General features: G+C 38.2%; 1 protein-coding gene and 1 long non-coding RNA gene across 2 annotated transcripts in view; one reads left to right on the plus strand and one right to left on the minus strand.

Annotated features, from left to right (window-relative positions):
* The window catches only part of EYA1 (EYA transcriptional coactivator and phosphatase 1), a 157,104-nt gene that overhangs the window by 57,939 nt on the left and 71,499 nt on the right, over positions 1 to 27,666 (plus strand). Inside the window, exons 3-6 of the mRNA XM_018079435.2 lie at positions 12,376 to 12,425; positions 13,832 to 13,959; positions 15,770 to 15,832; positions 26,365 to 26,445. Of these exons, the coding sequence (XP_017934924.1) occupies positions 12,376 to 12,425; positions 13,832 to 13,959; positions 15,770 to 15,832; positions 26,365 to 26,445 (322 nt within the window). The remainder of the gene's footprint in view (positions 1 to 12,375; positions 12,426 to 13,831; positions 13,960 to 15,769; positions 15,833 to 26,364; positions 26,446 to 27,666) is intronic.
* On the minus strand, positions 8,140 to 12,090 carry LOC108640872. The gene is made up of 3 exons (XR_001921561.1): positions 12,048 to 12,090; positions 10,811 to 10,890; positions 8,140 to 8,325 (listed from the first exon to the last, which is right to left on the minus strand). It is a non-coding gene; the product is annotated as an uncharacterized LOC108640872 (long non-coding RNA).

The following is a 27,666-nucleotide window of genomic DNA, read 5'->3' on the forward strand; positions in this document are numbered from 1 at the left end:
GCTTTAGAGGTTACTCTTTTTCCGATTTGTGAGATTGCAGAGAAAAAGTTAATGCTGCTGGAAGGAAGCGGGGGAGGGAGCTGGGCTTGGAGATGAGAACTGGGTCTTTGAAGCCATCCGAGAAGTTTTCCTCTGGCCTTGATTTGTAACAACAAATATTGGCAGCCTGACTCTGACTAATTATACGAAGTTTCAAAATAGAGCATGTGTCAACTGAAATTTCTGTGAATATAATTACTATTGAGACCCAATTGATTTTAAGAGAAATTATACTATTGGGTTTAACAAAGTTTGGATTCGTGAGGGAGCTGTAGCCATCAAAACCTGAGAGCTGTGTCTGTGAGGAGGGGAAACTTCAAAATTGAGTCCCCTCCCTAGACACGTGGACTGGAAGTGTCTCTCTCTCTCTCTCTCTCTCTCTCTCCTGATGATGAGGGTTGGGATGATCATCTTAAACTAAATGCTTCATTTTGTATGGTTACAGATATGTGAGAATCTAACCCCTGCTGAACAAATGAGGGTCATGTATAGTTACCGTAAGGTGCAAAGGAACTTATTGTGTTCAGTTTCTTAAAAACAGTTTACAGGAAAAGCATTGATCCAAGTATAAAATAAATCACCCGTCTATTATAACTTAGTCTTCTACTTTTTCATTTTCATTAGAAGGTCCACAATGTGCAGTATTTATGCACTTCTCTTTTAGAAGATACTTCACCCTTCCTGATCACCATAAGAAAAATATGTGTGACTGAACGTTTCAAAGTTAAGGACGTACATATTTACTGTATTAAGCTAACACAAAGTTCGTAATTTGAATGTGTGTTTATGAGTCACTTACATTAGTCATAAATGCAGGTTTGTCTTAACAATTTGTCAAAGTGAGCTTGGATTGCTCTTCTTGCAATTTTCTTCCTAATTCTAAATGCTTTCATTAATAATTATTTTCCCTGTATAATTTTCTTAGCTTTTCTGCAGTCTTATATGTCAGCAGCAGAAAAATTATGCAATATTTGACACAAATAACTAAAATACAGTAATGATCCACTGCTCCATCTACTGTTGAGGAGTGACATGAATAACACATCAGGAAAAAAAATATGAAATGCATTTAGGAAATAATAACAAAATGGACTTTGCAACAAATAAACCTATTGTTGCTGTGGTTAGTGAACAAACATATTTTTCTTGCAGAAAAAAGAATTCTGGGTATGACTAATACAGAGCTTAAAAACAAAGAGGAACTTTCCATCTTCCTTTTCACCTTATAGGAAGTGCTGACAAAACTGGTTTTGTTCATGTTGGTGGAAAATAGTTGGAGAAAAGACAGTCTAGCCTTACTGAGCTGACTCATGTTATACAGTGCACTGTATTTATATCACTGGCAGAAATGTAAGTTATTGCTGTGAAAAAAAAATTTGCAATGGTTTGTAAATTCTCACTTTATTCTAGGAGCTAAATGAAAGATGAGGAAGGCTTAAGTAGTAGTGGGAGGATGAACTATGGAAAAATGGCATGTGTGTGAAATGATGTGTTTTATAGTCTTTACAGAACAATAGGACTTGATTATTTTGTCAGCTCAGTGGTAATCTCTCATTTGTAGTGCATTCTTCTTGGAACTTAGTCTTGTGAGGAAGTACTGAGTATAGCTTTTATCACCTGTTAGAGTGCTAGCAAGCTGCTCCTTGTCATAAGTGGTATATTTGATTTTAGTTGTTAATTTTTCAAGCAAATTATTATTCACAGTGAAGGATTATTTTCAAATTTTAGGCAGTTCTGTTTCCACACTGAGCTGGAGTAAAAGCCTGAATTTCATTTAGAAAAATTAGTTCTTTCTCAAGGATGCTTACAGATTGCAATGTACTCCTTTCATTTCACACCCTATCTTGCAAACAGATAATTCTCCAAATAACTTGGGTTAAAGACATTTACGTTGTCTTCAGCCAGATTTCTTTTATAAACAGTTACTAACATGTTTCTGTGTCTTTTGAGCTGAGGGTTTTGTGCAAAGAATGAAAGTGTCATTCTCACTGATTCTTAGGTACCATAGACAGTATTAAACCCTCTCCATAAAACTATTGAACTTTATTGGAAAATAGAAAGTAATTTTCTATAGTTTAATGTAATAGCTAAGATGTTGCTTAAATGAAGGCTATTGTAGTTAGAAAAGTTACATTACTCCTAAATCTGGAGAAGATCTTATAGCTCTGCCCTCAGAATGTCACAGACCTGATTTCTCGGCCTTTAGGGAAAATCCATCACTTTTGGGTAGAGCACCTACTTCAGATGACCTGGAGACCAAGGCTTACCAGTAATTTCGTAAGTGTAATTACCCTCATGAGATTTCTAGAAGAGAGAAGTAATGTAGGGTGTTAAGAAATATCAAAAGAGAGTTGATAGTATTAGATACATTTAAAACTTACCTTTATGTTGAAACTTTCCCTTCACCCTGCCTAACTACTTATTTATTTTGCAGTTACAGTACTGAGTATACCTATAGTTTACACTATTGGTGCCTATAAATATATACACCAACACTATTTTTTTACACCCGTTACATCATGCTTTTAAAATGCAACATATCTACTGAAAAAAACAAACATACTTTTATTTTGGAAAGTGAAAAACTGAGAAACACCAAGGTGTTTGCTTTCAAACTAGATTTTGACCCCTTCTTCTGTGTACGATCTCTTCATTTGTTTATATCGTAGCTGTTAAGAACTATTTCAGAATCATACATAAGTCATGCATTCATGACTGACTTTAGCATGACATGCTAAAGCAGTATCTAGGTAAGATTAATAAAGGCTACTATTTCCTATTTTAAATTATACAAAATTATTCTGTAATTCATACTGAAGTTGTGGATTGAAAACAAGTATAATTGCATGCAAACTAGCAAACTGGGGCCAGCAGTTCATACACATTTTGACTAAGGATGACGGTTAGCAGCACACACCTTTTCTTATAACACATTACACATAGATTTTAATTTAATATTAACTTTATCCAATGTATCTTGAAAGAATATAATGAAATTGGTCTTCTCAGTCACACTGATAGTTTTTGGACAGAACACTTAAAATGGTTGATTTCTATCACTTTTATTGTTTGTATTTACTGAGGTCTCTCTACTTTTGCTCTCATGAGTAGCATGAGACAATAAGGGCTCCTGTCAAATGCTGCAAACTTCTGATCCAGCCAGGGACGTCTCTAGGCAACAGCTGCTATGTGTAAGATAAAACTTGTATGGAGGCATAGGAGGGATATTGCCTGCTTCAGAGGGTTCTGATGTTGCACTGCAGTTGTTATGGAAAAAGCCAGGCAGCAGCTTTCAGGAGCAACGGGATGCATCTTTTGCTTTAGCGAAGTGTGGTCTTCCTGGGCCTATTTCTATTGTTAAATATTTCAGCAGTATTTCCTACTTGGAGTCAAACATGTAAACATCCCACTGTTCCATAATACATCTTACATCTAATTTTTCTTAATTACCAGCACATCTGTAATTGTAGTACCTAAGCACCCTGTAAATACTTGTTCCAGATGGACCCGTTTTACTTGTGCTAAAACAAGTATGTGACACTGCATATGGAGTTAAAACCATATTGCATGAGTAATAGTTGTAAAAATATACCCCATAGCTTGTTGTAGCATTTGATATTATGTAATAGTCCTGGTCCTTTAGTTCTTAGGACTCTTGAAATGCCAGCTGCATTAACTGGAATGCAGAATCAGGGCAAATTCAGGCATGATGTAAACATATACAAATCCCACTGAAATCTCTGTCCAAACCCAGTGTTAGTGCAATTGTGGTTTGAAATTGATGTTGGGTGCCAGTGATCAACAGCCTAGCCTGTACTAACTTGGTATGCAGTTAGTTGGAAGAAAAAAATCAAAAAGCTAAGCAAATAAACCTCTTTCAAGTAGGTTTCAAATCGGTGCAGTGCTCAGCTGTCATAATTAGATTACCTATTGAAATAAAAAAACCCTGCACTCACTTAAACCAAAGAAGGATCTAGTCCACGGTATCAGCTGTAGTATAAGTTCATAGGTTAGACCATATCATGGGGTAATGATATAACTAATCTGAAGTCCAATCTTCAGACATCAGATAAAGAACTTTAAGGCACTGTTTAATGGCTGTATAAACAAAGAGGACCCTATTTTATCTCATATCCCCCATCTAGATAATTTATATGGCTTCAGTTCCCATACTGCCTACATGCCATACTACAGAAGAGATTAACAATTCAAAGCTAATTCTTTTCTTGCAATGCATCATCAACACCCTTTTTCTGATCATCTTAGCCTGTGTGTAATTTATCCCATGTTTATCATCACATCATCAAGCTCTGTATGTGTGTGTGGGGATCCATCTTACTTTAATTAAATACAGAGACTGGGCACACTCCTGAAGTTATTACTTAGATAAAACTCCCAGTAGGGATTACAAACTCTAACCAACAGTAAACCTGTTTCAGTAAGCTTTACATTAAAAACAGTAAAATTTATTCCTACATTTGTGCTATTTGGGTTTGTTTTCAATAATGGAATGAAATAGATTTATGCAAAACATTACATGCATCCCTGGAAGTCACAGTCTGTTTTTAAATCTTTTTTTTTATTTCTATAGCATCATTTAAGAACCACTATTTTTGCAAAAGGGTTTTGAGTTACCTTTTCCAGTGTCAGATGGTACCACACAACAACGTGATATTCTTTGAGTTTTTCTTCCAGAAAAAAATTAACTTCTGCTTAAAGTGTATACCTGATCTTTTTCATGTAATATATGTAACTCCTAGAGTCAGTGAAGCAAGAGTATGCCTTTAACTCCATATAGGATTGGGTAGGTTTTTAAAAAAATGATCTTATTAACACTGGTAAAAAATCCAGAGGATCGTGGCTGTTCCAAAGAATCATATAGTTCAGAATGATTGCATAGCCTTGTATTTCAGGATTTCAGTAACTTTTACCTGACAAAACTGTGTGTCTCCATAATATGTAATTTGTATTTCTTTCACAGTTTAATATAGAACATGATAAATAGTTTTCTTGGCATGAGATCTGGTTTGTGACTATAAAGAAGTGATGGGATTGTGTTTGTGCTGGCTACGCAGACAGGCCCAATCGAAAGCTGCTTATTTTGACCTGGGTTCCCATATATGGTGTGTGACTGTCCCGAGATCCCTTTTCTCCGCTAAACAAAATGAAATCCTAGGTGCCTTTTCAGCTCGAGGTTGACTTGTAGCTTTGCAAACTGATCTGCTTTCCTGAAGTATTCCCAATGTACTTGCTACAAAATAATGTCTTGCTTACTGGGATGTAGTAGCCAGAAGACATTTCTTCACTAGAAGTATTGCTTTCATTCACAGATTAATTACTTGAAGGTAAGGATCTATTAGCAGTGAATAACCACAGATTTTTATAAAGAAAAAAAAAAGTTCTGTTTCAATCTATTTATACAGTATAAAGTTGGGTTTTCTTTTGTTTTACTTTGTTTTTTAATTTATTTAGTGCTGTAGACCTGGCATGGAATTAAGACTTTTTTTTTTGGTACTGCAAATAGTTACACTGTTTTCCTCATCATGTTCACATTATGGGTACTGAAAGAGTATAGAAAAATAACTGTTATGTGAAGTGAAAGATACTATCTGCAAAGTGGAAATGCTGTGGAGAGCACTGATCAAATTTAGTTATTGTGTATGTTTTAATGTTTTTTAACATTCTGTATATATTTTTAAAAAAGCTTTTTTGAATTATGAGCAACCAAAGTTCTGTAACAGAAATGTATCATAAACCCATTTCAGTTTAATGGCTTGCTAATTAAATTACTTAATTACTTATCGATTGGTAAAAGCTAAGCTTTAAAGAGTTACTGTTACTTAATGTACAAAATTAACCCTATGCAACCATCTCTCGCTTCTTTGGGAATATTTGTAAGGTCTATGGAAAGGGCCTTTATGCAGTTTCTTAAAATTTTGCTAAATTTTAAAACTTTAGTAAGTGAGTAGTAATAATTGAAATACAAATTTGCATATATTTACAATTGGTTTTAGGGGTACAGATAGTTAATGGTTTAAATGGTTTAAACCACTTTAAAAGTTCTAGATACTTTATTTAATAAATACCTTTAAATTGGAGAAGGCTGGCTTAAATAGTTTTAGCAGACCCTTTCTTTACAAGGTTGCAAGAATCTCAGATATTTGAGAACAAATCTGTTACATATCCAATCAAAACGGCATGTCCGGACGTGTATGCTGGCTGTATGCTTAAGAACCTCTGTGAGTATCCCTATTTAGCTTCTCTCATTGATATAATGTTGGTGTAATTCCAGTTATTCTATTAGGACGGCTTTAGTTTAAACCCGGCTTACTAGAGGGGACGCATCTACACACAATTAAACTTTCCAGATGAGGAGGGGCCTGGGGGATTCAGGAGTTGTTCTGGGGTGAGGCTGAAGAAGGTGCAAAACACGGGGCTCTGGCGGCGGGGGCCCAGGGACGCGCAGCGGCAGCCCCGGCAGGAAGGTTCACTTCAAACCGCGCAAGCCTCAGCGCGGCTGTTGCTTTTAAACCAATAAGTCCGGGACAAGAGAATAGCTGCGGTTTGCATTACAAAAACAAAAACAAAACCCAAAAGGAGGGAGGGGGAAAAAAAAAAAGGAGAAGGGGAGTGAGGAGGCGAGCGGGAGCGGCAGCGTGCCCCCAGGCACTGCCTGGGCAGACCCACAAGGCTGAGCAAACAGACGGCGGGGCTGGAGTCAGCCTCCCTCCGCTGTGCTTTGTCTGCGCCGCAGACCCGCTCCGGCCCCGGTCCGACCCGCGCCCGGGCGCGGCCCGCCCCGCCGCGCCGTGGGAGGACGCCGCCGCCGCGCGCGGGCCCGCCGGAGCTGCCGCCCCGCACCGTGAAAGTACCAGGCGGGCTGACAGCGGCGGTGGCGGCAGCGCGGGCAGCGGGAGGACAGGACCAGGGAAAGAGGGCGACCGCAGCAGCCCGGCTGCCGAGCGGCCCCGGGTCCCGACGCGGCGGGGCCGCGGTGCGCGGAGGGACAGGGGCGCTTTCTGCCGTCCCGGAGGAGAGCGGCGCTCAATTATAAATCACTAGGTGCTGCAGCTAATTTTGGCCGTGATTCAGGCTGGGGTTTGTAGGCTTCCCACAAAACAGATGTTAGGCGGTTCTGTTTATTGTGATCAGCCAGGTTTGGGGATTCTCCTGTTTGATTTCCTCGAGCGCTAATGGTTCGGTAGATAGGAGCAACGTGGTGGTGAGATGTTAAACGGGGGGGTAAGAGACATGTACTGTAGGAAACCGGCAGACCTTGCTGAAAGAGACATGAGAGCGTGAGAAAAATAATAAAAAAATTGGGAGGAAGAATGCCTGACAGAGATTTTGACAGTGCTTTCTGAAGCAGGAAATCCTTTTGCTTAATATGTTTAAATTTTCCGAACACCAAGGAAAACACATAGATCCCCACAGGAGAACTCTTCAAGATGACAGAATAAACATCTGCACAACTGAAATATTTGACGTTTATTGACATTTTAGGTGGCTTATTTAGAACGGTGATCTTAGAACGAGGAAGTTAAAGACCTTTTGAAGTCTCATTAAATTTACATCTTGCTTTTGAGCAACCGAGACCCACCAAACATTCCCAAGTATGTATTTCTCTCGGTGTTTCAAACATCAAGAGGAAGAACTGCCCTTTACAGTGAAAGATTTATTCTGGAAAATTAATGCTGTTAGTGCATTTAAAAACATTTATTTGAAGGTGGTTGGGTTCTGGTGGGTTCTTTTCCTTTCTTTTGTAAGCAAACATTTAAAACTGAAGCAAGCAGAAGAGAGAAGAGGTTTCAGGAGGAAAAAAAAAAAAAGAGGATAGTATTTTTCATGTAGTTTGTTTAAATTTAAAAATGAGCACCGAGGAAAATTTGGAATAAGTGGAAATGTGGTGTAGTGTATCATTGGAAGTTTCTAACGTTAGATACCACGTATAAAGATTCTTTTATTTTCCATCCCATACTAAGACAGTTCACAAAACATCTGCCAAAACACAGACTGCTGGTTTGGTGTGTAAAAAAAATTAAAAGTATAGATTATACATATGGATCTGTATACATACATATATATGTGTGTATATATGTTATATAATTTATAAACATGTATGCACACAGCATTTTATATGTTGCTCACAAACCCATGACATGCAGTTTTTAGCCAAGCACCTCACTGCTGTCAGAGTTTTCCCAAGGCCTGGAAGGGTCTGGAAATGAGCAGCCATCCCCTCTCAGCAGTTCTGCTCAGTGACAGACGGCTTGAGTCACGCTTCCCCTTTGGAGAGAGGAGAAAAAAAGAATGAGTAATCATTTTGTTTGAATTGCAATAAGTATGAAATATTTCTCAGGAGCCAAAAAAAATCTTGGAAACGCAGAAAGACATTCTTAAATGGCTGGTCATAATAGGAGCATTGTCACATTGTAGTGCTTCTTTCTTAAAGGGAATAAAGTGTTGGGGTTTCAAAACCTTTCATTCATAGTTGCATGAAGTGAAGATGCAGGATAGCACTTTTAGAATTTAAACTAGTAATTAAAAATGAAATAACTGCAATTACCTGCTTTTGCTTTAATAAGTGCAATTTGTCTTTGACGTGAACATCTAGTGAAAAAGCCCTACTTCTTCCCTTATAGCCCAGCAATACGATTATAGGAAGAGTGAAAGTATTACCAAGTTTCCTGGGTTGCCAGCAAGGTGCCTTTCTGCAGCCAATTTGCATTTTAGTTTTGTAACATTTTGGCTGCTGAAGCCATTATGACTGCAGATACTGGCTGCATAGCACTTTTAAGGAGGCAAAGAGTGCTGTTGGGGAAAAGTCCACTTCTGCCTCTCCCTCCACCCTTTCCTAAAAATGACAGAATTTTTTTTTCCTAAGAAGGAACAGTCTGATTTGAAAACTGCCATTGTCTTTGAAATTTGCTTCTTTAAAGTAGAACCGTGTTTTAAGATAAAGCGCATGTGCTGGCTATAGTTTTCTCAGTTAAATTCTTATTTTCACTTTGAAAATTTCTTCTTAGCTGGAAAAACGTTTTAAATTATAGCCATTAGAAAAAATTGCTCCTAGCAAGCAAAAATACTGTGGAAAACCTGTAATTTAGACAAGTACCTATATTTTATTTGCTCTGTGCTGCTGAAATTTAGAATCCCTTCCCATTTACAGTTTACTTTTCACAGAACATTATTAACTTTTTGGCTTCATACATGATCTTCTGTCAGATGCTTTTGATTTGTAATTTAGCAAAGTATAATAAACAGTGCAAAAGTCATGAATTTTCCTCTGCATCCTGAGCTCTGTGGTAGGGAAAATGTGATAAAATGTGTACCTTAAGTCTTGTTTGATGATCTCTCAAAGCAAGTTTGCCTTCTGGAAATAATTTCTGGGGTTGAAGAGCATGGTATTAACAGATTTAATGTGGCTATTCAATGGATTGGTGGAGTACTATGTGAGGTTTAACAAAATGAGAGAGACAAATTGAACATCAACAAAACCTACATCTGTGAAGAATTATAAATTTAATTAGAAAAAAGGCAAACTTAAAAGACCTCATTAACTAATCAGAATTTGATGTTACTGATTTAAGACTCTTAACTGGATGAATTTGAAGTAGCTTTGCTATCATTGTCCTTTTTTTCTCACCATGTACTATATAGTGCCCAGATCTGCACTTTTTATTAAGGAAAAAGATGTGAACGTTACTTACAACAATCAAATTATACACAGTACGGTTTTTGAGGTATTAAGGAGAATATGTATGTGTCACTTAGCATATACAGCATTTTTAGTTTTAGCAGAGCACTGTGTATGAAGGGAATGTCACAGCTCCCTTTTTTTTTCTTTTTTTTTTTTTTAATTGTGCCCCATTTCTGGACAGGTAAGGTCATTGCATTTGGGGTTTTTCCCCCCTTTTTGTTTGATATGTGAGTTATGTTGCAGAACTTCAATTATCTAGAAGTCTGTTGACAAAATGGGAGAATGTATGAGAGCAAGTACACACCACCCAGAAATGTTTTTATTCTATGAACTAACTGGTCATCATAAGTGTGGTTCCTTACTACGTTGTAATTTTGTACTACACATAAAAAACTGAAAGCATGTGAAGTGTAGCATTTTGTAAACTGTAACTAATTTCACTCACATCTGTGTCTAATTGTTGTCTGCATTCGCATTCTTGAGAGTAGATTTATTTTTCCTGGACCACTCTGTGGATTCAGCTGACCAGCCTAAGTGAGGATTAGTTGTTTTAAAGTTATTTTGATTAAAGAGTCATTTTTAAATTTGGTAACTTGCAACACATGGTTTAAATAATCCTTGAGACACAAAGGAATATATCTAAAGTATGTCTAATGAAAATGAAGATTGTGGATATGAACTTTCACAAATCATAAAGTGTCAGAGGACATTTAAGTTATATATTTAATTCATTTCCAATGAGCTGGTTATTTTTTTTGCCTTCTCCCATGCATCCATAAATGAAATTTCTCTCACTATGTGCACACATGACATGTATATTTATATACATGATATGTATATTTACAAATGCACTGAAGTTATTATTCTTTAAAAAATTGGTAATTAAAATAAGATTACATGTATTTTAGAATTTAATAAAATATTAATTATTCTGTAGGGCACATTGGAAAATATCATTCAATTAAAGCATCCATTTGAAAATGGAAGTTTTTCCTATTATAAAAGATATGTTTTAAAGGATCTTGTGTAAGAGAGAATGAAGATAGCTCTGTAAGCAAACTTAGTTCTCACCTATAATTTTTTCCAGGTGTTTAGAAGTAACAGCAGAAACATATCCTAAGGCACTCTGCAGCAGTTTCTGGGGTAAAGAACTGAGGAAAAAAAAAATCTTTGAAACAAAATGCACAGTTTTGGCTGTATCTGCTAGTCTGGTTTGATTTGGCATGCAACAACGTATTGAGAAGCGTGTTATGCAGTACTTTAAGTACCCAGTTATAAAAAGATTGATGTTTTTCAGCATGTATTATTGCATGCTTTTTGACATCGTTTGTAATGTTCTTCATTGCCTGGCTGCCCCTAGCAGTTGTTTACTCTTTCTAGTAATAATTCTGTCTGTGATTAAAAATAACAAAAACCCCACCCCACAGACACATAAGTGGGATTTGCTTGGATGATTTTTATGGCACTTAAAATGCCTCATCTCCCTTGTCTTTGCTCTGTGATCATTTAAGAGATGTCAGTTCAGGTTGAATGGAAACGCGCATGAAGGATCCTCACTGCAGACATTAAGAGGATATATACCTTGCCCAGAGAAGCTTTTGTGTGCTTTTATGCTAACAGTGTTCACCTGAATTTTATCACCTGCTGACAATCATTAGTGGCTAGAGTGTGTTAGCAAAGCAACAGTGTTCTTCTGGTAGGATATGAAAACTATTACTCACCTGAGTTATAAAAGGAGTAATTTTATTAAACTGAAAAATTATTGCTGGGCTTCCCAGTGGAACCAGATTCCTTTTCCTGATGAGTGACCTCAGAGGTAAATACTACAGCTTCCTCCTATTTATTTAGCCAGAAGTGGTTTTTAAGTCATTTTATCAGAAATCTCATTAGCAACTGGAATTTTTATGTGTAGGGCTTTGTGCAGTAATGTGTGGGGTTTTGATTTTAATTCACACTGGCTGGAGATGGGTTGTTTTAAAGATGGTTGTGTAATACTGTTGGCCATGTATTGAAGATCTTTACCACAGGTAGACCTGCCCATTGTTGTCGTTCCCACCCTTCCCCAAAAAAACATTAGTGTCAGCCTCTCCACCTTGCCTCTGGAGTGAACGTGGCTTGCGGGTTCCCCGTGGCCCAGGCACGGGGGAAGGATGGCAAAGAGCGGAGGAAAACTAACACAATGAGGGGCAAGAAGTTGCGAAGAGTTAAGGGGAAGGGAGGGATGAGAAGAGGCAAGAGGGGTGGAGGATGCTGAGGGGCTTGGGGCTGGAGCAGCTCTCGCTGCCCTTGGCCGGCGCGGCAGGGTTACCTTTGCGGGGGTGCGTGGCGGAGCCGTGCCGTGCTGTGCCGTGGGAGGAGTGAGCCCCTCTGCAGCTGTCACGGGCCCCTGATGAATCACTATCCCGTCACTTGGCTGCCGTCCCCCAGCGCAGGGAGGAGGGAGAGAGACCTGCCGGGGAAACAACAGTCGAGCCTTCAATTTAAAGACAATATGCCTTTCACCGGCACCGCACCCACCTCTCTCCGTTTGGATTTAAAGAACAGAATTGTCATCTGTGGTGATATCCTTTCTTTAAATTAAGGCCTCATAGTAAAGCGGAGTAATAGAAGCTTCTGTTTGTTTCCCTGGTTTACAGGTGCAGAAGTCCCAAACTAGTTCAGATGTTGCTGTTTCTTCAAGCTGCAGGTAAGGATTTGACTGAAAATTGCCATTTTTCTGCAAGCCTTTTATTGTATTTTTTTTTTAACTTCAAGTGATAAGTAAAATATTTATTCTTGTTTTCCACGTTAAGTGGATGAGTAGGTGCTGGAGTATCGCTTTTATGAGCATGCAACCAAGTCTGCAAACCATGAGCACATATACTTTTTCAGTAAATTGTTTGACTTTATATTAGATACTGTCTTTTTGAACTCATTGAGATACCATCCTTTTTTATGTGTAAATCAGACAAGGTAAAGAAATTTAAAATGAATGATATTTGTTTAGAACTTGTGATAAAATGTCAGTTAAAATGTGAAAACTTCATAGCTGAAATGACACTTGGGCTTAAGGATCTTCATACCATTACTGCAGGAGGAAGTTTTTATATAATTTTAGTAGTCTTTAAAAGAGCCGAAGCATTTCTTTTAAACTGAAAAATTACTAGTTCAAATGCCTTGGAGGCAGAGTCGCCTATGAAGTTTCTACTGGGAACAATTACTTAGAATGAGTACATTAAATAACATTATCAAAAGTTTTAGGTATAAAGTGGAAGGATGGGGCACTTCAGTCATAAGCCCCAACATCAACCAAAGGATACGTCACGGTGGTGATGGCTGTTGGCCTGTATATATAAAGCTATTGAAATCACCAGTCTGAAATATTCAGCTGCTTCTGTGCAGGTTAAACTTTTAATTTTTGCTTTGAATCGGAATTGTTCTCTTATTTTGCTTAAGCGACAGCTGCTGAGATACAGCAGAGTGCTAAGGCACACTAACGCCTATATGGATTCACTGTATGTTGGTCATATCCCTTTTCAGTTGGGCACGCTCTGTGTAATCCACAAAGCAAACAAGTGAGCAGACATAATAATGTTTTAATGCTGCATTTGTTTCAACGGAAACAGAGGAACAATTAAGTAGTTTGCCAGAGTAAACACATACATCAGGAATATCTCATTCCCTGTCAGTAGATGATAGGTTTCCACAATTGCTTCAAGTGTTTTATTTGGTTTGGAGGCCCATTATATTGCCACTGAGTGGTAAATCTTGAAAAAGCAGAGTGTTAATTTGTTGTTAAGGGAATATATGTCTTCATATATTGGAATTCTATCTTTGTAGGTGTCTTAGAAATAAAAGGTTACATGAATGTTTTAAGTACAGTACTTGGAATTATTCTGTTACAAGCTGTAAAAATAATTACAGTAGCTGGTCAGTTGTGTGTGGGGCTAAAACATAAATTAGGCACTAGAATAGGTCAAGTTGGGAGAAGCTGTGAATTTTTCACTGAGTGTTTTTGGGATGTTGATTAACAGTGGGCTGCATCTTGTAAAGGCAGTTCCTATGTAGTTCATGTTAAATATGTCACTAAAACTAGTTGCATCTTGTTTTCAGGTCTATGGAAATGCAGGATCTAGCCAGCCCACACAGACGACTAAGTGGTAGTAGTGAATCCCCCAGTGGTCCAAAACTTGATAACTCCCATATAAATAATAATTCCATGACACCCAATGGCACAGAAGGTGAGCCTTTTTTTAGTGTTTCATAATTTGTTTTTTCTCCTTGTTGCATCGATGTTGTTGCAGTCAGCAAGCTATATAATGTTTTACTATTTTAGATGTTCCGTGTTTATTGATATGATGCATAAAGTCAGTGTTCAATGTTTATCAGTAGTTACTATTATCAAGTTTCAGCAATAGCTTTTGTTCCAGGTTTGTGTTTCTGTCATGGAGTTTAAATGGACTGAGCAGGTACTATGTGCAGAGCTTAAAGTAAAAAAAGGCAAAAAACCTGAAAGGGAAGTTTAATGATGAGAGGGAAAAGTAGGTGTTTACAATTGCCATAATACAAAATGCAATTTTTTAGCCTTTTTCACTATTTTGGTATTTCTTTATATTCTCACTTTTTCCAAGCTCTGAGGCTATGAAAGTTTTGTCAAGTAGGCTAATAAAACTGTGTGTTGAAAGTTCCTCAGGCTAGCTTGCTGCTCTGATGGAGTGGCCAAAATTCAAACAGGTGTAGTAATTTAATGGGGTAAACTGATACCTATTTTTCAAGAAGCAGTCAGGCAGTTGATAAGTTATGTTTGTTCTCAGTAGAATACTAACAACAGAACAACCTAACAGCTTTTCCAGTAATATAATACATCTAGAATACATATAATAATACATATAATGAAACACAGAAGGGTTTATACAACAAGCACCAAAAAGTACTCTCTCCTGTAAGATTTCCACAGCAATAGTGGGAAAGATCATACATGACATTTGGCTAGCTGTGTGAACAGAGACTTAATGCACTACTAGATAAGAGAGTCACACAGCTTTAATATTGCTGTTCAATATAAATGTATAGGTAAACAACTGTTGTAACAACGATATACCTTTTATTCCCCCCTAAGAACTAGGTCATATTAGTACTGTCAGACTGTTACGGATTATGGACATGCCTTGCATTCTCCCAGGAAAGGCACATGTCAATCAAACAAATGTCGTCCCCCCTCAATTCCCCAAACATCTCTGTTATTCATTCTAATTGGAGTCCTTGGTAGTGGGGAAGGTTTATGGGTTATCAGATTAACAGGTGTTTGTGCCAGAGCTGTGTAAAATTTAGTTTTTGTTATTGTTGTAAAAGTATTACAATAAAATTTTAAGCCATTTGAGAAAACAAAACACTTTTTTAAAGAATAAAGTGCTTCTTATGTTCATGTAGTTTAAGCAGAAAAATATTTTATGTCCACAGATGAGTCTTCTTCCTTTAAAATACACAAGTATGTTACTAGATTTTTATATCATGTTATCAGGTATATACCACTTTTGGTACAGGATGAAATTGCTTGACCCTTTCAAATTAAAATTCCTCTACCTCACAAAAGCCTTTGCTGTAAACTTCACCAGCTTTAGTACTTCTATGTAATTTGAAGGTTCTTTAGTAGCACAAAAATTGGGAGTGTTCCTTGAAACACTGAAAGACACTCATCATCTGGCTTGACTTTTTGTTCAATATGTAGTTGCTGTGTGCTGACATACACTCTGAAAAATGCTTAATATTACTATGTCAGGAAATGAGCTATATATTGTATCTATCTATTAATGCGTTCTCCTAAGGTAGCAAATAATTTGAGAAATAGTATTCCAAATTATAGGTAGGTATCAGAGTTTATTTCAAGAAATTCAGATAAACCTGACAAGGTAACTTGTTTATCTGACACTATAATTTTAAAGTTTAAAAGAATTTGGGGTGATTTCTACCCAGAAAGCTCTAACTTGCAATACGTGTTTGCCTCCTGAGATGAAGCCAAATGGTTTTCTTTTGTTTGCCATTTTCCCTCAGGTGACATGACCCTCCTCAGCACTGCAGACTGGTTGCTCAGCCCTAGCTCACAGAGCCCCACAGGTTTGGGTGGCTGCAGTGGGCGCAGCAGGCGTGGGCGCTCAGCATGCGTTTTTCCGATGTTGTTCAGAAAGTGTCCCAACAGATAACTTGTGCTTGATGATTCTGGTCTAAGCTTTCTAATTTGAAAATTCCTGTCTCTGATTACTCTTAAGTGAGCAGTTTGTCAAAGAAACACAGTAGAATAATTTATTTCTGAATTAGATGTGTGCCAAGAGACAAAATTCATAAGAGAATCAGATGCCTAAGAATCTGAAGGTGGAATTTTTACTGCTAATCTGTTTTATCTTGAGAAAATGTTTTGTTAGGCTCCTTGACCTGCTAAAGAGACTTAAGAAAAAGTGGAGTGAATGAAGCAAGAGTTTCCTTTTTTTTTTTTAATGAAGAGTGAAGTAAAATTATTTTTTCTTGGCTTCTTGAAGCAGAATCCTGCTGAGACATAAGTGGCTGATTCTAAGAGTGGAGTCATAAGGGCTCACCAAACATCTTTCTTAAAGTGTGGCAGTGTGGTTTGCTTGCTTGTTGCACAGGGAGTGGAGATGTGAGTTGCTGAATCTTCACATGTTAAATATAATATGTGAAATCAGCTTCTATTTTACCATGCACTCATTCTCACTAACATGAAAGAGCCCTCCTTTTTTGGCATAATGGATCTTCATGTGAACGAGAAGCAAGGCCTCTAGCTATTTGCATGTTATAAATATCTTGTAAAGATATGTTAAATTTGATTTGACTATGGGTGTGACTTTGGCAGGTTTCCATACCCCGAAGTGCAGGATATGTTCATTAGATGAGGGGGAGGGGGGAAAAGGTAAAGAGAAGAAGAAAAAAAATACCTGTCCCAAAGTGAAATGGCCACATTTCAAACAAATGCTCTTTAATTCCTCTAAGGCACATTTTCAGACTTGTCTCTTATTGATGTTATTCGGCAAGAGGATGTGGTTGGAAGATAGCTCACTGTTTTTAGCTAATATTTTTAGCTTCACACTTAGTTGTAAATTTTCAAAGCAATGAATGGGGATTTAGTTGTGTGATTGAGTCTGAGTTTAATCTCTACATGCAGCTTATATATAATAACTCTTTGTGTGCTTAATTTCACTTTGATAGAGCAGAATTCTTCTCTGGATCAGGCAACCTGGCCTTTACTGATGGGGAAGTAACAAGGAAATTATAGACCTTGACCAGTCAGAAATTCCCCAGGATCAATGCAAAGGCATAACACTAGAATGTCTGGATAAAGGCACTCAGAAAAATCAGTCCTGGTATGCCAAGGTGGTGCCAATGATAAAAATACTACAATATTTGAGGTTTCCATGTTCTCTTTAAGTGTTTTTCCACAAAATACCCTCTATTGTAGAAATAGGCAGACACTGGACACCATGAAAATTAAGGTCCTGTATGACTTGCCTAAGAAAATCTCTTTAAAAAATTATTGAAGTAGGGATCAAAATGTTCATTACCATGCCTTATCTCTAGTATTCCTTTGCCAGTGAATTGCTGTAGTGGGCTGATGCAGAAGGAGTTAAAGGAACAATAACAACAGAAGCTCATAAAATTGTCATCCCTTAAGTTTTATCAGACAGCTAGTGGCTATTCCAACACCCGTGCCCAGATTGGTAGATACACTTTAGAGAGGAAAGGTTGTGAGTAATCAATAAATTTGAAAGGAGTAGAAAAACTGTTTTCTGTAGCAGACAATTGCATCCAGTTTCTGCCTATGATGATCTTTACTTTTATCTAAAGAACGTTAATCAAATCTGATTGTTGGCATAGAGTGAGAAACAGAAGCCTGTGGCCCGTCATGTTGATGTTTTATGCAACTAGATGGAAAAGAATAGATGAGGACTGGGAGAGGGAGCTGTGATTTTCCAAGCAACTACATTCATGTTAGTAGTATGGACTTGCTACCACCCTTTTATTTGAGTGTTCAAGAAGGAAGGAGAGAAGGCATTGTCATATCAAGTGGGAAGGGAAAATGGGTAACAAATTGAAGATCAGATTTTCAAAGATACATAGGAAGGGAGGCTTCAAAGGGAGTTGGACACCAAAATTCCTTTGGAAAAAAATGGTTCTCGCTCTTTAAGTACCTGCTGCAACATGAGAATGAGATCTCACACAAAGACAGTCAAAGCTCTCCACTATGAGGCTATCTGATGGGTCGTCATTAGAAAGATTGTTTTAAGTCTGGTGAATATAAATCAATCTTCAGGGTTTCAAAAGACAGCACTGTGTAGTGAGTTTGCTGTCAGGTTGCTTTACTACACAATGGAGAAAAAATTGTTTTCAGCATTTCCTGAAGTAATGGGGGAGTAAAATATTGAAATCCATAGAGAGGGTAGAGCTGGTTATTGTTATAGCACATGATGTGGATTTTTGTAAGAAAATTCTATTTCTATAAATTGTATTTGTTGTAATTCTAGCAATACTTTGTAGCACTCAAAATAGTCTTTCAGTATTGCAATTAAGCCTCCTCATGGGCAATGAATGATTTTTAATTTATTCCTATTTTAATAGTTATTTTTGGTTTGCTTTGGGTTGTAAAGTTATGGTAGGTGATGTCAATCTGACCAAATGATCCTTCTTTTGGGTATGCTTTGGTTTTGGTACCTTTTAATTACTCATTTCTGGAGTTTCTGCTGATTACATAAGCTGAGGTTTCTATATTTGTGTTTGCATTGAAGAGCTTTATGGTATGAAACTTGTAATCAATGTAGGGATACCTCCATATTTAGAAATCCTGAAATAATAGTGTACTAAAGGTAGATCTAATATTTGCATTTCAGTAGGGTATTAGCATCAAGAACTATTGATGCTAACTTTACTCAACCCCAGAAGACTGCAAGAGGACAGTTGCATGGCCAGAGGCAAAAAACTGCAGAGGTCACAGGCTCAAAGAAGCAACCTGTAGAGGCTAATAAGACTCTTCAACCTGATGGCACTGTTGGAGGATAAAAATCAGATACAGCCATTTTATGTGAAGGCAGGGAACTTGGACTGTCCTTTCTTCCCTGCTCTTCACCTTTTTTTGCTTGCTGTATTGCATTGGCTTCCTTCCAGACTTTTTGTCTTATCTGTGCTTTTGTTCTCCTGTTTCCCCAAGAGTCTTTCCGTCTGTTCTGAGCACATGTAGCATAATGCTCTGTTATTCCTCTTTCATAGGTATTTGGCCAGTGAAATAACTTGTCCACTCCTCTGCTGGCTCAGTCCAGCAACTCCTGTTGTAAGGTCTTGAGGAGGAAATTGGCTATTCAGTATTTATGTATTTACTGTTTTTTCTGTTTGTATGGGCATCTGGTTTTGAAAGGTTCACTATTTCCTTTTTTCAGGTTTTCCTGAAAGAAAGAACCTTATTTAAGTGATAAGTTAGTAGCAATACAGGTTCCCACAGGCATTTGAGGGAAAAAAAAATACTCCAAATGACAAATTACTTAAAAGAAAAACCAAAAACCAAACCAAAAGGAACATCTTGGAAGCGTCATTATTTTAATATAATTTATTTTGCAATATACGTGTTCACAGCACAGAGCAGACTGTGGATGAAGCGTGGTGGTGTGAGAGTACCCTCTGAGTTTGTCTGAGGGTCACAGAGCCCCATGTGCACAGTGGCTCTGCACAGACTCAGGAATGTCAAGGACTTATGAAGATGTCCCATACTTTACTGAAAAGTGTAACTGCAACACATCATACTAGGTGTGGTGTCCTTCCAGTGGGACCAACCTGTTATGCACGATCTGCAGGTATGCAAGTGTGATTGCGTGCACAAATGTCATACAAAATGTTGTATGTTATATGCCTGGCCAGTAATACAGATGAGATGGAAATCCAGCCCCAGCTCAGTGTGCACCAGCACAAACTCCAGGGAACAGAAGTAGAACATCTCAGTTGAAGATCACACTTTAGTAGGGTGGTATTTGAAGCGCCTTAGCAACTTCACAGCCTTGTGACTTGATGATTTAGCTTTTGCATTTGCATCTTGTAATCTTCTGAGGGGTTTTGCTTGGCACAGGTAGATTATAAAAAAGAAACTTTGTTACACTTCGGGGTTAGCAGTGTCATCTGACCCCTGCTCAGTGAGTGAAGTACCTGTGCCACCTGGTTTGATGAAGTAAGCTAGAAAATTTGGTGCTGCTGCTGCTGGGTGGAGAGTAATGGAAGCTGGGACTGTCCCTCTTTGTCCAGGTGAATTTGGCTTTAAGTCTGTCCGTCCTGGAGTTCATACCCAGGCCAAAAGTAGAGTATATTGCTTCCCATTTGTGAAAAGTCCCACCTCCTTTGTCATTCTGCTTCTGTCGTCAGAATAGACTTCACATGACTTAGTCTTGTGTCTTATACACCTAAACGGCAGAGTGAGCTTGACTTCTCCATGCTGCTCTTTTGTTCACTTGAAGACCGTGTTCTGAGAAGGTAGCTGAAGACAACCTTCTTTGCCATTAATGATGGGGCCATTAATGATGTTTTGTGGTTATTCTCTCTGGCTGTGGTTAAAGAGTATGAATATTGTACAAGAACACTGCAAACTGTTAAACATGTGCATGGCCAAATTCCCAATCTAGAAAAGGGAGGGGAAAAAAAGGAAATAGTCCATGACACCTCTAAAAGGATTGTTTCTGGATACATGCTGCCTCCATTTGGACAGGAAAGATACAAAACATTTGATATAATTGGACATGTGAGTGTGAAGGGATAAGAACATTAGTTTGACTCAGATATACTCATCTCCTAAATGCAGTTAATGAGAATATTTTAACCCATGACTGTACTTATCATATCCAGGCTGAATCTCGATTAGCAGCTACAAATACTGTCAAACCTTGTCTCTACCCAGATGGTTTTGAATTTTCTTTCTGATTTTGCACTGTAGCAGTGCCACAATTTCTTTGTAAATTTAAGGTTTTTACTGCTAGATGAGCAGGTACAATGACATTAAAGCTCTCTCAGCTGTAATGAATAACATAAGAGGAAAATGAGGGTCATGGAGCTGTAGGCAGTGAAAGCGGGGTGTTAGCCACAGCCTGAATACTGCAGAAATTTTGAAGCCTCTCACATCGGGGGGGGGAGAGCAGGAAACAGTCTGGGCTTGAACTAGAATGTGCTGCTTTGAGCAGGGACTTTCTTTGAAAATTAAACATAAATTTAGGCTGGAAAGTTCTGGTAGTTTCCAGACAATGACATTCAGGAAGACTTCTCTGCTTTGAGAAGCAGGAACAAGTAAGTTTATCGGGCTTCATGGTCAGGAACTGATGATTTGATAATTGTGATAAAAAGAGAGAATAATATCCTAGATAGCAATTAGTATAATTGAGTAACCTTTAACCCTCAGTAACCTTCAGTAACCTGTTTATAATTGCAAGATTCTTCACCTCAGAGAAGTGTTTGGATAAAATAGTGGAAAATATAATCAGCTTAGAGATTCAAGAAATATTTTTTGTCTCATTGTTAGTGACAGTTATCTATTCTGATTTAATGTATATGGCATATCTGTTAACAAAGACTAGTTCAGTAGAGCAAGCCTTATATGTATTTTAGATAATAAAAGCAATTTTAGAAAGATATTTAAAAACCTTACCTTTTGCACGTTTGAAGGTGCAATCTTTATGAGGTATTCCTACAACTTCTGTGTTAGGAGTAGCCAAATATTAGGTCTCTAAATCCATATTTAAAGTAGCCAGCATCTCATTTCTCATAGCACTCTTCACTGATACGTACACCAGAAACTGCATGACAAGCTGTGAACTAAGAAAGTTGTTACTTGGCCAACAAGGCACATGAACCTGTGGGTTCTGGTCTGAAATTCTCTTTCTTGGTAGAGTTCAGAAACTGCTGTGTAAGTAATTTTTAGCCACCTTTTGCAATATGTCTGACTAAACACCATCTTGCACTTGCAGTCTCTGAGTGTCTTAAGAAGAAATATCTTGACAATCAATATAACATTAGATCACCAGTTACACCATCTCTGAATTTTTGTGCTTTTTTTTGCTCCAAGCTAACACTTGTGTTATTATCTGCTAGTCTTATTTTTTTCTATTATTGTATTGTGGTTTTTTCCTACACAGTTTTTTCTTAAATCTTGTTTTTTTAGAATCTCACAAATTGCTAGAAAAGAAAAATAAGGAGGAAAAATATCTCTCTGTTGACATAGTTTCTTAAACTCCTTAGTATATCAACCAAAATTATATCAGTAGTTCTAAATAAACATTGCATTTTTACTGCAGGTTAAGAATATGTTAGATTTCTCCATGAACTTTTTATTGATAATCTGTTTTATTACATGAGTGATTTTGTTGGCACTAAAACTTAGTAGTACATTGCTAAATCAGAGTCTGTTCTCTACAATTCAAGTCTGATGATTCTGCATCTCTGTAAAAGTCAGTTTTGATAAAGGAGTGGCAGAAATTGGAACTCTCCTGTGTCACTTTCTGGTGTCTGCCACAACTGAGCATGGTGTTGGCAGTTACTGGCAAGCTTGCAATGTGTGCTGTGTAGATGTGACAATATTCCCACTCATTTCCCAGTGTCATCTTTTGAAAGCTTAGGACGTGTTGCAGAAATGTTAATTGTCGTGGAAAATGTGAAGAGCTGAAATTCAGAGCATGCTTAAGCAGCATGCGGCAGGGCCAGATCCATGCCCCTCCAAAGCCTGGCTTCCTTGCACAGCTCCACATGTCTCTCATGATAGGTGTGGATTACTGATATGCTCCTGGGACAGACTGTGAGACTTGTAACCTTAGGCAGTCCCTTTGCAGCTCTCTTTCCCCATGATTCTGGGATGAAATATGCTCCACTGCAGGTCAGTTTTAGTCTTGGACAAATTAGAGACCTTTCCTTTGCAGTAAGAATACGCATGATAAATATTTCCAAAAGGTAACCTCCATGGCTGTTCTTCTCAGTTTATTTTTTTGTATAGCAAACTTTCATCCTCGTGAAATGTCCTTAGGCTAATAAAAGGAAATATGCAGTAATTTTCAGGCATTTTGATTGAAATGCTTGGGGAGTGGAGAGCTTCTCAGTCCCTATCCATTTTTATTCAATTCCCAACTATCAGCAACACAAAGGTTCATTAAGGTCATACTTGTTCCTAAAGATGGCATATTTATTATCACCCAAGTAATGGGTATCCAGATTAGGAATAATGTGAACATCCTTTCTTATATGGTGGGTTTTTTATATTCTGGAGATACAACAGCTGAGAGAAGAGACATAAGGAAAAGCTTTTATGAAAAATTTGTGAGCACCTCAGTCAGCAACTAAATTAATTTCCATAAGAAGGCACGGCATTGTATTTCATATGTTTTCCTCTCTCTTCGAAATTAGTATGTCTAGTAAACAGCATTCAGTTATAAACTATGTTGCACTGAAGTATTGCTCATGAGTCATAGAGACAGAAATTCCATTTTGATGAGGTTTTTCCAAAAATGGTATCTTGAACAAGGATCCAGGTAGATGTAAAGACTCATGAAGAACGCTTTTAAAACAATGGCAAGAGAAACATTTACATCCACTCAGAAAGAATCATAGAATGGTTTGGGTTGGAAGGGACCTTAAAGATCACCTAGTTCCAGCTCCACTGCCTTGGGCAAGGACAGCTTTAATTAGACCAGGAGGCTCAGAGCCCCATCCAACCTGGCCTTGATAACTTCCTGGGCTGGGGCATCCACAAGTTCTCTGGGCAACCTGTTCCAGTGCCTTACCACCCTCACAGTAAAGAATTTCTTCCTAATAGTCTAAATCTACCCTCTGCCCATTTGAAGCCATTTCTTTTTGTCTCATCACTACATGCCCTTGTAAAATCTCCATCTCCATCTTTCTTGTAGGTTCCCTTCAGGTACTGGAAGGCCTCAGTTAGGTCACCCCTAAGCCTTCTCTTTTCCAGGCAGAACAATCCCAATTCTCTCAGTCTTTTCTTGTAGGAGAGGTGCTCCATCCCTCTATTCATCTTGGTTGCCCTCCTCTGGACTGGCTCCAACAAGTCAATGTACCTCCTGTGCCAGGAGCCCCTGAGCTGGATGCTGTACTCTAGGTGGTGTCACAGAGAGCAGAGGGACAAAATCTCCTCCCTCACCCTACTGACCACGCTGCTTTTGATGCAGCCCAGGATACGACTGGCTTTCTGGGCTGCAAGTGCACATTGCTGGCTCATGTACAGCCTCTCATCCACCAGCACCCTCAAATCCTTCTTGGCAGGGCTGCTTTTTTCTAGAACAACTGATGCTATACTTCTCTATGCTGTGTGAGGCGGTTCAGTGTAGTCCATGGACTGCTAATTTGCAGTTATCCAAAAGTGAGCAATATGGAATATTATTGCTGCAGTAGAGAAGAGGAAGTGTTTGGAGAAAGCGTATACTGAAAACTTACACCCTCTACTCCAATTTAGGTTGATCTGTCTTATCTTCCTCTCTTTTCCCCCAGCACAACTGTCAGCTATAGAGGAAAGCACCTTTCATTGTTATTTCCAAAATGATAAGTGCATTATGGAAATTAGGTTCAGAAAACTTGCAGATTTTGGGGAAAGTTGGAGTAGTCTATGAGAGAAGTATTAGTTTGTAAAATGTAGTTGTGAAAATACAGTTCTAAGAAAAAGCAGAAGATAATGTAGATGCTATAATTCTTCATATCTAGGCTGACAAACTGCAGAAGGTCCTGTAAAAGTCTGGTTGTTTCTGAAAAATTACTCGTGATAGACACTTTGCAATAAATATTTTATTGCATCTTATGTTAGACTTTGAGTATTTAGTTATTAAACGGATGGTGGATAGTTTATATGCTGTGTTTTTAAGAAATACCTTTGTATTAGAGTTACAGTTCAGATCATGAGTGAGTACTTTTGAAGTGAACCTCTTGGCCACCCTTTCTTATCATGTTACTTCACCTTGTGAAGTCTCTTGGACTTCACTTCTTTCAAAAAAGGTGCAGAAGTGCAGCTAATATTCTCCAGCTGAATAACCTCCCTCAAAAATGCCTAACCTATGGAAACTGGACCTCCTGCACCAACCATTTAACTGCATCAAACTTTTCTTACTGGGATACACTGCTTGTTAATGCAGACATAGCAAAGTTTTGTGTTGAGCTAAGTGCTGACTTCCCAAGTTAGCAGACAGAACCCCATGTGGGAGTCAAAAGAAATAGTGGGCGATTAGTAAAATCTTGAGAGATTGCTTTCTAATCTCGTGATAAGGTTTGGTGAAAGAAATAGACATGCAGAAATAAAAATTTAGATTGGCAATGAAAGGAAAGGTCTTTTGTCAAAAGAGGGAAGTGCCTCTGCCTCACCCTTTCCAAAGCTGGTACCAAAAGCTTTTTGCTAGTGATGATATACTTGAACACATATATATAAACATACATGCACAGATATATGCATGTATGATGACATTAAGGCTTTACATGTCAAATGGGGTGCAGTTTACCTGGGTTTTCTCAGATTTACTTTCCACAGTGTTACAGAACTGCCTCACTGAAAGGTCAGGTATGCACCAGCACTGGTGTGTGGGAAGTGGCGTCTGTGTGTGTCAACAAGAGTGAAAGGGGGGGGATCTTGGTAGTAAGATCAACTCCATTGTTTTCTGACACATCATCCTCAGTTGCTTTTGGTGTGTTGTAACTCCAAAATCCTCCAAAATCTAAATGTGTAAAAATGGATTTGAGAGATTGCCATGCTGATCTGCTGACAGCCTGGGAGTAGAGATTGTGCCTATTTTACATCCATGGCAGGTCAGTCCCGTCCTTGCTCTATGGATCAGGATACTGTCATTGCAGAGTTGCACTGGAGCAATGGAAATAGAAATCGTTTATTTAATTGAGGCTTTATTAAAAGTAGTTAATTAATTATTAATTATGAATAAGCATGAGCCAGGAGATAATCTCTCTTGGTTTCATTCTTTTTTTACTCTGGAATAGCTGTGTGGGGTTGTGGATGCAGAGGGAATAAAATATAAAAGCATTCTTTAAAGTGTCTGATGAGAACTGTGTCGCCTTTGTTTATTCAGGGTCATTGAATATAAAATTGGTTTTCATTTTGAGAGGAGAGATCCACCAGAAGGAAAGTGTTTCACTTCATCACAAATTCTTAATTTTCCTCTGAAAATTTCCTTGAATGAAAACAAAATTTGAACAGCCCTCAGTAAAAAACATTTAAAAATTATGTTCTTTTTTGACTTATTCAACATGCTGTCTTTCAAGCCTGTAAATGCTGTGACCTGATCTAAATGTGGACCCTTATTGTTGGGTCTGCAGGATTAAGAGGAATCAGGACAGGTGCAGAGAGTTGCATGGGGACTTCTGGTTTGTTACACTGGCTCTTATTCCTTGGGGACAGAAATAACCCTCTTGATCATCTTATATGTATGTGTAAATCATAGCTGCCAGTACTTTGCATTGTTTGTATGCACAAATACATAAAATGCAAAATATCGATAGCCATGATTTAAAACATTTTTGGCAGATTTTTGTTTTATTGAGTTTGTGTCTGTAGTGAGTGTGTGTGCATGAGCATGCGAAAATATTAGGTGCACATAGAATATCTTCTGTTTATATTTCTATAGTTAAAACAGAACCAATGAACAGCAGTGAGATTGCTACTACTACTACCACGGACGGGTCTTTAGACAATTTCTCAGGATCAGGTAAGGAATAAACAAAAGTCTTAAGCTCAGTATTTTTTCATTTACGATTTTCTTATCCCGTGTGGTCTGAACCTGTACACATCTGTTAAAAAGCCGTGCTCGTTTTCCAACTCTTGCCTATTTCTGTTCATCTAAGTGGAAGTCAACAGGAGTTTTCCCTGAGTAAGGAGCATTACAGTATTGGGCTTATTAATGCCCATTGGTATGTTTGGTGGGAGTCTCACTAGGGAGTATTCTGGCCCAGAGTAATTACTCTCTTTTCTGTGAGTAAACATACCTGCCTCTTGTGATTAGTACTGTAATTGAGGGGTAGGTCTTCCTCATTTATTGTAACTCATTATTGCAAAGGTATTCATTCTTTTGTCAAGCTTCTTTTCTTCTTGGAAGACAGACACAGCTTCTGACATAGAGGAGACAAACACTGTGAGAACAACCTGAGGTGTTTTCACAGTTTTGCCTACCTATGGACTAACTGTGGTATTTCTAGCACATAGTTTTTATGGTGTAAATCAAATTAAAAAGGGATCTAATACTATATTGTGGGATTATATTTTTATAGAAGCAAAATTTAATATCTAGCAACCAGTCAGGCTCCAAGTAGCTAGCCCTTTCCCAGTCTTGTCACAGCCTCCATTTTCTGCACAAGCTGTTGTATATGAAAGCATCAAACCTGAAAGCCCCCCAAAAGATTTCTAGAGTATTTTAGTTTTCTGAAAGAAGAAAAGACAGTGTGTTTAGTTATGTACGTCTGTGGTGATCAGACTAAAGGTTGGACTGTAACATTTGATAAGTCTACAGACTCACAGACCGCAGAAAATAAAAATTATCAGGCGTGGAAGGCACAGAAAGAGGTTCCTTGCTTCCCTACATGCTTCACAAGCACTCCTGGAGTAGAAAGATGATGGATTTTCCCTGTAGCTGGCCAGGAAAGGGGTAGCTGGCAGAGGGTAATTATGCGTGCCTTGTTTATTTCCAAGTACTTAGCAGTAGGGCCTGTTGTTTCTCTGACTGTCTGATTTTACAGTAGGCTCATAACCTGCCGCTGACCCCTTCCTGGCAAAGGCTTCCAAACCCACCTTGGGACCTAAAGGAGAAGTGACACCCAAACAGAAACCAGAGAGGGAAGGGCTCCCAAAAATAACGCCCTGAGCAGAGTTCGCCAGCACACCCGCCACACTCCCGGCAGCACCCAAAAATACTGACGGGAATGGGGATGGGTTG

This window comes from Manacus vitellinus, unplaced genomic scaffold, assembly GCF_001715985.3.
Source record: "Manacus vitellinus isolate BGI_N305 unplaced genomic scaffold, ASM171598v3 scaffold_1_pilon, whole genome shotgun sequence".
NCBI classification, from domain to species: domain Eukaryota; kingdom Metazoa; phylum Chordata; class Aves; order Passeriformes; family Pipridae; genus Manacus; species Manacus vitellinus.